The sequence below is a fragment of the Merops nubicus genome, unplaced genomic scaffold (assembly GCF_000691845.1).
Source record: "Merops nubicus isolate BGI_N331 unplaced genomic scaffold, ASM69184v1 scaffold6551, whole genome shotgun sequence".
In the NCBI taxonomy this organism is placed as follows: domain Eukaryota; kingdom Metazoa; phylum Chordata; class Aves; order Coraciiformes; family Meropidae; genus Merops; species Merops nubicus.
The window spans coordinates 78,751-91,421 of NW_008587499.1; the positions used below are offsets into that span (position 1 = coordinate 78,751).

The 12,671-nt window shown below is 39.0% G+C and overlaps 1 protein-coding gene across 1 annotated transcript in view; it reads right to left on the reverse strand.

Annotated features, from left to right (window-relative positions):
- Positions 1 to 3,733: 3,733 nt before the first annotated feature.
- Positions 3,734 to 12,671, reverse strand: part of DKK2 (dickkopf WNT signaling pathway inhibitor 2) — a 43,944-nt gene continuing 35,006 nt past the window's right edge. Inside the window, exons 3-5 of the mRNA XM_008948925.1 lie at positions 5,340 to 5,490; positions 4,507 to 4,656; positions 3,734 to 3,984 (exon numbers count right to left, since the gene is read on the reverse strand). Coding sequence (XP_008947173.1) covers positions 3,734 to 3,984; positions 4,507 to 4,656; positions 5,340 to 5,490 — 552 coding nt within the window. The remainder of the gene's footprint in view (positions 3,985 to 4,506; positions 4,657 to 5,339; positions 5,491 to 12,671) is intronic.

Here is a 12,671-nt window from a genome sequence, read left to right on the forward strand (position 1 = left end):
TCTGGTGAATTGTGTTTTAGGTGCCAGGTGCTGGATGTATGCTGTTGAAAGTGTGGTTATACAAGTACGTGCATCAATCTATTTTAATTGCTTTCATTAAGAAATGTTTAAAATCATAAATACTATAGGTTGCAAACAACATAAGTCTAAGCAAATAGCACAGTAATAGAAACACACCCACATTTATACTGTAAATCAAATATATGTTGTTATAAAGAGTAAATCCATTATTTTTAGGAAAGTTAATAAGTATTTCCAAAGAGATTTTGCAATGCTGAGGCAATTCTAGGCTAATAGGAAGAGTATTTGAACTGTTCAGCAATAATCTCTTCAGTACATGTGTCATGACAGCAGATTTCTGAAATGTTACTGAGCCAAAGTCACTCTTAATTCCCTTGATGATTGACACAGCGAGTGAGAGCAATTATCCCCAAATTTAGCTGTTCTTTTCTTCTCAAAATGATGTATATTTCTCCAAAACATTAATTGAATGGCTTCTAAACAATCAAACTTCAGTCTTGCGAAACTGCTTGCATGCTACTCAGTTCAGCTATGTTGCATTTGTGGTGTGCAATGATCCGCCTGAGCCTATTGTTGTTCCCAGATTAAATCTCTCAAGGCTTTGGCAGTCTTAAACTCTGTTGAAGTCACTGGTCTCTGAAGATGCTCTCAACTTTATTATGTTGTTATGTTGTGTTACTATGTTTTGAAGGCCTACCCACCCAATATTGCAAATAACAGTAGCAAAATCTTTTTATTTTTTGTACAAACACTCGTGCGACTTGGAGACCATTCCATCCTCCAAATGTACATCTGTTGGAGCAATGGGCTACCAGAAACAAGGATTTTGAGACAATTGCTCAATAACCACAGCCATTATTTTGCAATATTTATTCAGCTCTGCAGGCGTTTTCCTGGGATCAAAACTTGGCTGGTTTTAGTAGCAATTTTTCAGTTGTGTCATATAGATTGTTTCATGTTTTTAGGAGCTGAATGTTATTTGCCATTTTTAAACTAGTAGTTAAAGATTTTGCAGCAGTGCATTTGTATGCTCTAACCTATAGCAAAATGCTGTGTAACTTGAATACCAGCTTTGCCCACCCTGAGTCTCTCTGGTATGTATCAATTATGCAGGGAGTGTGGCAGGGCACCTTTCCTATTTAACCTGGTTGATTGTATCCAGATATCTATGTATCTATGTATCCAGGTGCAGTTTCTTGAATTTTTAGGTAAAAAATTTCCCAAGAAAACTGTATAGATATTTGCCATTTAACCAGTTTTGTAGAAATTACTTATGGGGATTTTAAGATGATCTTCATGCATTTTACCAAAACTCAGCCTACAGGATGCTTTGAGACACAAGTACAATCAGATACCTTTTGTTGTATGGCTAAAATAAATGTTGGTGATGATTTGCATATCTTTCCAGAAAGAACTACTCTTCTTAAGCAGCAGGTAAGGAAAAGAATATGGGTAAAATATTTGGGGAGGAATGTGAAAGGATATTTAATATATTTAATCTTATTATACATTTTTCTACATTAGAGTCAACAGGCTGCAAATATATTCTGCTACAAAGCTTTGTGTAAGAAATATCTCTATAAGAAAATACATCTCCTTAAACATTTCCTGTAAATAAATTATCCCAAATAACTACGTTTTGCAAGAGGAAAAGGGGGGTATGCCAACAACAGAACTAAAAATCACTGACAGCCCATTTCTGCAACCCCTCTGCTCACTCTGGCTATCATTTTCTTTTACATGTAGTCACAGTGAGAGCAATAGAGCTCCTCTGCCGAGTATGTTCTGTGTTTGTAAATAACACTTGCAAAATTGCTTTCTCTACTTTTTTTAATATCTAGAAAGTATGTCATTTCTGAGCCTTATTCCTGTTTCAATTACACTGGAAAAACTCTGAAATAAGCTTTCAGAGTTGTGAAATGAGTTGTGGTGATCGGACTGCACGATAAAACTGACTGAGACTGTTATAAAACAGAACACCTTGTCTCTGAGCAGTCCCCCTAGGCCAACAAGAACTAACTCCTGTATGGAAAGAGGCATGTGAAAAACTCATGTTATTTAGACTTTTATGAAAGATAAAGGCAATGTAGCTGAGGTGTGTGTTCTAATTAGGAAGTCTGAGTCAGGTGGTGTAGCTAAGCTATAGCATCAAAACCACCACTGGTTGGAAAAGTTGTCAGGTATGGGTGACATAGTCTTCAAAGTTAAGCTACATACTGGTCTACCCGCATTGTTCAGAACTGATAAACCAGAAAATTCCTGTGTATTACGAAACACAAAAATGGGTAATTATGAACGGATAATTACAACTTAGTAGAAAGTCAATTACAGAATCAGACTTTAAAGAAATATCAGTCTCTTTACCGATGTCTATACAAAGCAATACTTGCAAATAAGTAAAATGAAAAAAGTTTTAAAAGACCTGGGAGACAAGGCAAGGGCTAACCAGTACACAAACAATGTAGGGTCGTCAGATGTTTCCATAGTCCATGTACTTTTATCATTCCTGGAGGGACAGTCCAGACTGAGGACATAAAGTTCAGGATGAATACACACTGGAGGCTGGTAAGCTGTGACATCACATGATGTTTAACAAGTCACCTGTGGTCGTACCATCTTCTTGCATCCTTTTCTGTAGGAGAGGAGGTGCTCACAAGAGCCAGTTCCTGTTCCTCTGTCGCCTCTAAGAAATAAATCCTTTCTACTTCTGCAGAGTGCCATCAGTAGCTTGTGGCTTCTCATAAAATGTCAACATTTGAGTTTGTAGCAATATGCTCTAAACACCTCAGCAAATGCCCACATCATCTGTTAGAAACAGTGAAACAGCTTCATAGCTCTTCATGTTAGGCACTTAACACTGCTATTTCTCTTGGAATTGTCTATAATGCAAGTGTGCTTAGGCAAGGAAAGTATATTCAGGACTAATGAGTATTTGCCTGCATATAATTCTGGATTCAGCATGCACATATTTGCTTCATCTCTGCAACCCAATGTAAAGTTGCAGTAAACTGAGGCAAATGCAAGCAATTAAGTGCCATACTGTGACACTGAACTACATAAAGCCTTTCAGTTTACCTTTGTGTAGGAAACAAACCCCTGTGTAAGTGCCTCCTCTTAGAGAAACTGCTGCTCCCTTGGAATTGTGAGATGGCAAGTTTTCTCCTCTTTCACGAGGGCCTGCAAACACTCTTGTCCTGCAGGAGTGCTTTCTTTGCTGAAGTGTCAGCCCTGAATGACAAGGTCGTGTGGACATTCACAGTAACTGTATTTCCATTTCGCACACCTGCAATAAGGCAAATAATCTGTTGATAGATGAGTCTTCCTGGCATGCACTGCTTCCTATAGGAGTACAATGTATACAATTTAGCAGTCATTACCACACTGGAAAACCATTGTAGCCCTAACACTGAACACCTGAAACATCACAGGACAACACACCAAGGGAAGTGACATTAATTTCCACTGTACTTGTTTGCATACTAGCATTTCCCACAAATTGTAGAAGTTATTTACAGAAGAGCTGCAAAGTAGGAGAACACCAGCTGCACTTGTGTTTACCACCAGCTCAAAAAGAAATGCATTTGTTATGAATTCTACTCCTACCCTAACAGTTACTTTAGCCATTCCACTGGCAGTTCTCATTTCCCACCATGCCATAACACATTAAATACATAAAGCCACAGTCACTTAATACCATCTTCTCAATCCTCGTTCAGACCTTCTGGCACACGTGAAGTCTTGATTTAGAAGAGGAGGTTGCATCTTTCCACACTTTGCAAGACAGCCCCTTGGCACAGTCACACCGTTGGAAAATCTCCAGTCCGTGGGACCCTTTCTTGCGCTGTTTGGTGCACACCTCCCCCTGATACAATACCGGCTTGCAAATTTTGGTCCAGAAATGTCGAGCACAGCAATGTCCCTCAATGCAGTCTGATGACCGTAGGCAGGGATCACCTTCATGTCCTAAAAAGAGCAACCAAACTACTTTACCCCATGGAAAATGTGAAAGTACTGATTCAGTGTAGACCGTGCAAATGAAGCTTAGAAAAAGCAGAGATAATATTCCCATCTGTGGTTATTTGAAGGATGTGAATACAACAAAAGATAGGAAGGTTCAAAGAAGTAATTAATTAGACCTGCCATCAGACTTAGCAAGGAGAAATTCAACCATAGGATTGTAAGTAGAATTACAAGTGCTTAACTATATGACTGTTACAAGAGGAGGTTGCGTACAATCTTGCACGACTTTAAAAATGGCTTGTCAGTCCACCTCTGATACAGTGAAGAAAGGAGGTGCTATTTCAATTCTAGGAATTGATGGTTGATATTACATCACTTTTTGACTCATGCTGTGAATTCTGATGATAGACATTCACTCCCTATGAAATTACTGCCTATTTCTGGTTTGTATTGCTGTACCTTAACAGCAATAACATGATTCATAACACGCAGGAACAAACCAGTGTAGTGCAAATGTGATCTTACCTTTTATGTGTGACAGCTTGGAGCGTTGCCTTCCTAGATTTTGCCATCCCAAATCCTTGCTAGCATAATGACCGTTCTTCTTGTTGCGTGGCCCTTCCAGAGCAGGGATGTGAGGTGTAAGGATGCTTTCAGTTACTGGTACACAAATACCTGCAAGCAAAAGACAGTCACTCAAAGTTTTGAACAAGATGAAAAGCAGCAGAAGACATACACAGACCAGGATCAGGACCAGGTCCATGAAAGCGCTGGGGTTTGGCCTCAGTGATGCTCAACTCTAATCACACCTCTGTCCTTGACCCCCAGCACCTGTCTTCACCACGTGTCTGCTTCACTCACTGTCAGACAGTCTTGCTGTCATTCTGGTTTGTGGTCTGAGCACCTGGAGACTGTCTTACAGACTTCTCTCTCCAGTCTCCAGAGAAGAGTATGGAAATGCAAATAGTATGGTTATAATCTACACACAGACACACAGTCTCTGCCACCAGGGAGAGTAGATCAAGGATTCATAAAGTTTCATTTACTTCCTTAACAATATGGGTTCTGTGCAGTCTTCCAGTGAATCAAACCACTTGAAAGTAGTGCTATGATTTCACTCAATAACAACATCATTTTTGTGTCTCCCCTCCCCCAAATGGGACCAAGTCTGGTAGTACACAAGTCTTAAACATAGAAAAACTGTTAAAATGGAGTAGAATGAAGTAGAAAACTAAGTTTTCTTGGTTTAGCAAAAGCCACACAGTCAGAAAAAAACCCACTGTTGCTGGAAATGGTCAGAGAAATAGATGCTATCAAAATGTGGCTCGTGGAAGAAAATCCCGAAATGCCTGCTCTACCGTTGTTGCAGCGGTTCCCAGGGCAGCACATGCCATCTCTGTGGCAACGCTTCTTCTTCCTCCGGCACATCATGCATGCAGACGGTGCTTGGTGAGGGCTGTGACAGTATCGCCCAACTTCACATTCCTTATCATTGGTACAGGGATAGACCTGGTGGGGAAAAGGAAGGTTTGCAGTGAAGAGCTCCTTTGTACAAGGCGGCATACAGCCCATTAAAAAATAAACAAACAAACAAACCCCAACGAATATAAAACAAAAACAACCAAAACCACCACCAAAATCCCCAAACACACACAGAAACTGACAGCTGGGATTCCAGTCACTGGGTCTGGCAGATGCAGTTAGGGATGCTTCACTGCAGCCGTATAGCAATCTTTAAGTGTTTGGTGAAGATATATCTGCTTAAAGAATCACAGAGATGTAATCAGCTCCCTCACAGTTTTATCTTTTGTTACTTCAAACTTACGTGAGCACAAGAGAACTCATGTTTTTGTGGGTTCAAGTCTCTGATCCACAGACAAGAGCTTAAAACTCCACAGTGAAGAACAAAGGCAGTAAAAACCCCGAACCACACCCTCCAATAGGTAACATTTACTTTGCAAGGAGGCATTTTCCTTTGATGGTTGTGAAACACACTAACAGATAATAAGTGAACAGTTCTCAGTGAACATGTACACTACATTGATACAATCTCCTTTGTGGTTGCATCACTTGCCACTGGCCCACATCACTTGGACTCCTTGCAAAAGAACACATATTATTGGTCAGCATTTCATTTTGATAACCTTCTTAACACTTACAGGCTTGGAATACTCCTTAAACTTGTCACCTTCTAAACAACACTCTATGGTAAGCAGTGAGGAGTACATTACAGAACATAAACTGGCACATAAAATTCCCTGAAAGCAGGGACTCATGTATACAATTCTCTTGTATTCATCAAAATATTCTATTCATAAAAGCATTATCTAAGAGGAAAACTGACTTTTTTTTTATTATTAAAAAAAAGAATGTGAAAGCACTGAATTCTGCCATAAAGAGAAGGAAATAAAAGTTTATTTCTACAAAAGAAAAAGACATGTGCCTTAAGGAGACATAACGACACACACTGCGACATTCCAGGATCCTTTCTACTTACTCCCACAAAGCTAAAGCTATGCTCTCTGTCTGCATCTAATTTTACTGCCTATTAAATTAAGCATAGATTTTTTTTATTATTGTTTTTTTAATCCCTCAGAATTATACTTGAAGAATTTGTTTAGATAAAAAGATGAAAATAAATTTTGAACACTTTCTGGAAAATGATGTTTACACTTCCTCAATTAGTTTTCTCCAGCATTTTTAATAAATCAAAGTATTGCTTTTACTGTTTTCAAAATGACCCTTGCAATTAACTATTCACCACAAACAAAAAGGCCAACTGACTGATTTTCAATCTAGGCTGATTATTTTTCTAATAATATTTTAAATCAAGGCTTGATTATATTGTTCTCAGAAAATAAAAACTTGGAGGACGTTGAGAATTTGCTCTGAAAATTGTTCTTTTAGCTGGAGAACTCATTGTTTCTCTGTGCCATTTTGTTAAGAATTCCAGCAGAAACAAGAGGTCTGATGATGAAACCAAGCAAGTTTCTTCAGTGCCATTAGTGGGAGAAGTAACCATGCCATTTCCCATATGATTTCATTAGTTTTTTTCTTCATCAAGATTTACTTTACCATACCAAAAGTGCTGGCTGGATATTGCCCAAATGCAGCTGCCCCATTACTTCTGCCCTCCGAATATGTGTCTTTGAAGAATGGTTCCAGAATGCAGCTGTTTGGAGTAACCTGACGTATGTGTCTTTCTCCCTTAAGAATAAATGTTTCCCCTTGAGTTCATCTGCAAGAGGATGAACATCAAAGAAGGCCAGATCTTTTAGCTAGAAGTAGCAGTAAGAGACAAATGCAATCTTTCACCTGTTTGATGCTCCTAAGGCATAAGTGGATTCTACCTATTCTAATGACGTGGAACTGAAGTCCTCTCCCCTCAATCTCATCACTCCTTTCCCTCATTTTTCCAGAGACAGTAACACTGACTTGCAATTTGTTATATAGTTAGCATAAAAATTGTTAGCAGAAAAGCGATTTTATATAGACCTGTGCATGGTTATACTGAGTTTGGAAAACACTAATACTGCTAGCTGGGGGAAATGCAAATAAAAACCAGATGGGCTAGCTAAAACCTGGAGATGAAGGCATTTTAGACCCTTGTCTGTCATCAAGACCTTCATAACCGCATCTCATTTCCAATATGGGCATGTGGTATACACCTGCAACTTGTCAGCAAGAAGCCTACTTGCAGTTTTCTTTTGGTTCCTCAAATAGCTTTTAAAAAAAAGAGTTCCCTGATCATGAATGGTGCTAATGAATGCTCTCACATACCATATCTAGTCACTGGTTTACTTTTGGCTTTTAGGCTGAGTGACATGTAAAAGACATTTTAAGATGTGCATCTAATTGCCAGCTCTCAACCCTGTGTTTAAGAGTGGTGAAAGTAACAAAAGACAATTTTGACTTTAAAAATTCCAAGGAAAGCGATGCAACTCAGGCTTTAGTCCCACTCTAGACCCCATGCTAAATAAAAAGGACACTTTCAAAATTAAAATATAAGCAAAAAAATGACCTACCTAAGAGAAATTACTGCAGCACATCAAAAAAAAAAAAAAAAAAAAAGCTTTGTTACATGAAGCTCAGACAACAACTGGCAAGTCCATTCAAAACCCAAAAAGACCAGCTGCCAGCCAGCTATATGAAAAACCATCTTCCAAATGCCTGATGCCATCAATTGCCTTGATCTTTCTTCCAAAACCACCATCCATTTGATATCCTAGCTATCAATCACAGGGAGCTTGAAATAAAAATGCCTACATAGCATTGTGTCTGTCTCCTAGTCACTAGATGTTCATTGGAATAACTCCTGCTCCCAGCAAAGTAATTTCTGTCTCCGTGCAGCATTCAATATTAAAACACAAAAAGTAAAACAAAATAATATTGTGTGTACACAGCCTTGGCTAACAGAAGGGAAAATGTGTTCATAATTGTCCCATTGTTGGCAGCAGCTGAGACAATCTAGGTATAAAGATGTATTTATTTTCTCAAAGATAAGATAAAGAAAATATACTTGTAAAAATGTACATGCTAACAATTGTCTGTCTATGAGTCACGGTTTTCAAAATCTCCTACCGTACAGTGCCTGAAACACAGTCTTTACGTTTAGAGAACTTTAGAGAACATTTCCTATATACCATGCAAAGACACAGATCAGTCCCAGATGAAGAGGGAAAAAGCAAGCTGTAAACCAGCTCTACTTCCCCAGCAACGATAACTAACTCTACAAGGCACATCATTCCATCACATTCTTCAGCTATGCATATAATTTTCTGGTCGTAAATCTCTATCCACTAAACACAGCTTTGATATTATGGGAAACCAGATGAAACCAAGATAAAATATGTAGCACTCCCTGAAGCTGTATTTAAACAATCTTATTTATTTTTTTTTTACCCAGATTACAGATGATCAATTCACTCATAGCACGACATAAACTATATTTGCCTCTGATAATGAGTCACATTTTCAGAATGTATTGGCTGACTAAGAGCATTGTTTGCTGAGATGTTTTCTCCTCAGTCTTTCCAGTTACTTTGGTATCCTTGTATAAAGATAGTGCTGAATGTGTGTCCAAAAAATGTACAGCGAAGATGTACTGGATTTTTTTTCAATCTTGGAAGATTCAGGCTAGATATTTAAACTGGTGCTGCTCATGTTGTACCAGGATGTCCCCTACATCAGCCCTCCAAAACTAACCTTTGCCAGATAGGCTACAGCAACATATAAACATTATGTTTTTCTTTTTGAGAAAGAGAATATGAATCTCCCTTCCTGTCCTTCCTAAATTTATATTCAAAACACCAAGAGTGCATGATAGAAATACTCATGGAAGGCAATGCAGATGATAGAGAAGAAAATCTGGGGAGTTTTATAGTTGAACAGGCCCTTCCAGGAGTTGTACTGAGTCCCTTCCTTTTGTATTAATTTCACAGTGAGACTGAGGAAGGGACTGACTAACTTTTGTGACGAAGAGGCTAATGCCATCCCCTTGACTTGAGGAGCATGCAGGAGTAAGGCTTATTTTTATCTTTGTCTTCCACTTTTGGCAGAGAAGATCTCATTTAGCACCTTTTTATCAGTGCAGTGAGGTTTTCTTGATGTTTTTGCTGTAGTCATTTGCTATCCTGCATATTTTATGTGGTAATTCTGAACCACAAGAGTTTCACTGCAAGCTGGAGCACTGCTACGTGGTGGGACTGTTGTTCTATGGAGTCAGTCAGTCTGAGTCTCTTTGTCTGGTGCTATAAAATGCAATGGAGGAGCACTCCAGGGGGAGGGTAAGACAGATGCTGTAATATGTTGAAGGGTGAGTAGACCGATGTTGGATACCCTTTATCAAATATATAAGGGCTTGAATTTCAGCAGGATGGCATTCCACATGTATTTGAAGACAATATTACCAGCCAGTATCTTAGTCACCAGGTTCTCATTTGCTTGTATTATGATGTCTCATTTGTTTTTTTAATGAAGCTATTCTAAACTGTACTAGCTAACTATGTCAGAGAAAGGCATGAAGAGCCACTGGCATTTTTACCTAGGCTCTGTCATCACTTATCCAGCACAAGCAGTCCTAGACACTGCTGGCTTCAAACCCATCTTCACTGCTGAGAGGAGCTGTGCCTAAGGAAGTGATTTGGTGGAACAGAGATCACTAGTGACTGCCCCAGAAGGACTGAACTTTTTTTTTTTTCCTAAGACAAATCATAAAGTCCAAGTGCAGAGTCACTCCTGGCAGGAGATCATGGCTACTAACACTCCCAGCAGAAGAAACAGCATGGAGGTTATTCATTAACCTCTCACTGAAGAAAAGAACTGGCCTCAAGTACTACATAAGTGACAATATCACTGTGATTACTGTACTGGACACTCAGCCAGCTTCTGTCTCCTACAATCATCTCATGATGGTACTGGGGGCCGAGCTGAAGAACAGGAGAAAAGCCACAGCCAGCTGTACAGCCAGAAAGTAAGAGCACTGTAGAACTAGAAGGTCAATCCTCTCACTCTCCCTTTCCTGGCAAAGAGGCAGTAGGCACTACAAAGGTGAAACAAATAGTTCAAGAAAACCAACATCTTATCCCAGGAATGGTCTTGCTCCCTAGGTACAGTTTATTAGAAATCAAATTTAGGCTAATACTCATGGTCTTGTACATACAGAACCCCCTAGCTATTAATACCCTATGGAAATACCTCTGCTGCTAGATTATGCTATCACATCCAGCAGAAATGTCTTCTTCTGCTCTCAAAAGATGTCCCTTTTAAATCACACTTACACAATCTTTGGTATTCACACCCTGCTTGTGAAACAGGTTACTACAAATGAATTGGTACTGCAACTCAGTTTATTACTCATCACTTCAGGAGAGAAGGTTATTTTCTCTATTTCACTTAATTATACTTATATAAAATTTAAAATCATGTCTGTAAAGGATTTGGAAGCTGACTTTTCTACAGCCAGTGTTTGAACTAGATGATCAAAACTGGCCTGAGGTATAGGCAAGAGGACAGAGTGTCTACCCTCTACGTAAATGATGAACAATAGAGCTTGTTTGTTCCTTATTCTCAGGCCTATGCCTATTGCATAATGTTCCACAGCCATCAGGCACAATGAAGCAACTAAATGGCTCCATCACAGTGAAAGCCTCTCCTTCCTGTCCTGCTTTGGACAGAAGAGAAATATCTTTTGAGCAAGGATTTGGTCCCCATAGAGCAAACGCACAAAATAGCCACGAGGGTGCCAGGTATGCGTTTGCTTTTTTATCTCACTGAAGAATTAGTTAATCCAAAGTAAAAGCATGCTAATAAATTAGGAAATGCTAATATATGATTTAACCAAATAGCTTACTGTCAAGACTAACTTGAAAGAATGCAATCCACTGTTCGGCTCCTTGGTTGGGCCTGATCCTGAGTTGGGATCTCAAATTTTGATTTAGCTTTTAGCATATCAGCAGTGGTGGGACAGTTGCATGCAATGTGTAGCTGGTAGACCTAGGTAAATACATCACACATGGGATTTGTCCCACCCACGTCTTTGGAGACAGAATGAAGATCCTCTTTATGAAAATCAAGAAGACCTAGCACGACCTCAAAAATACAAACATTTGCAACAATGGAAATAAAAGTGCTTAATTCAGAACCACATAAATATGATAAAGTGAGATGGAGGGGGAAGTCAAAGCTTTTTAACAAACAAATAAGCAACCAAAGTCCCAGCTCTTTGTGAGTTGTCTTTTTTTTTTCACCTTCAAGGCAATTAAACTGCTTTCTGATAGCTTCTCAAGTATATTCTGACAAATTCATGTCTAACTGACAAACTTCAAACCTAGCTTTCTCCTAGCTGCTAAGCAAACGTACATTAAGATGTGGATGGGAAATGACTGTCATTTACTACTATTTTATTTTTAATCCCAAATGAGAAGAGAGTTTATCAGCAGCCATCTGGAGCAATGCAGTTTTCCCACAGCACTGCTGATGTTGCTTTTTTCTATTCTTAGCTCAACACAAGCATAGATGATAGCGAGGGATCTCACTGTGTGCAAGCATAAAGCCGTGGTTAATTTATCCCATGGAGGAAATCATGCTGTGCTCTCAGACAGCTCCAGACATGGTTCCTGTCTCAGACTGATCTCACCAGAAACTCTCAACTCTCAGTGACTGCTGTGGCACAGACCATTCCTGAAAGCAAAACTCACAGTAGTTGCAATGAAACAGATTTACTCCGTTCAGTTGCCGTAACAAGTTTAACGATTAAATTTTTCTCACTGAACCTCATCCTTGTTAAAATAATACATCTCCGACCCACTTCTCAGCCAGAGCCAAAGAAAAAAGCACCATATTGCACTTTTAGATTAAGCATAGAGACTTTCTTCTAGCAATAACTTATTTTTGACTCTTCAACTTAAAACAGTTATTCATCAGATCTGATTCACAGAGTGTTACATCATGGATAACATATTCTACAGACTCCAAAGATCATTCCTTCAAACTGTGTGGCTAATGGCTTCAGAAGTCTGCATTATTGAGACAATAAATATTCATGTTTCAAAGTCATACTCAATCAATTGCTAGACCACCAGAGGAAGAACATTTCTGAAACATGCAGTAGGTCAGCTCTCACGATTTATTAGAGCCAAAGAAAACTCAGATTTAACAACCAAAAAACAAACCCCACTGAGGTCCTGCTG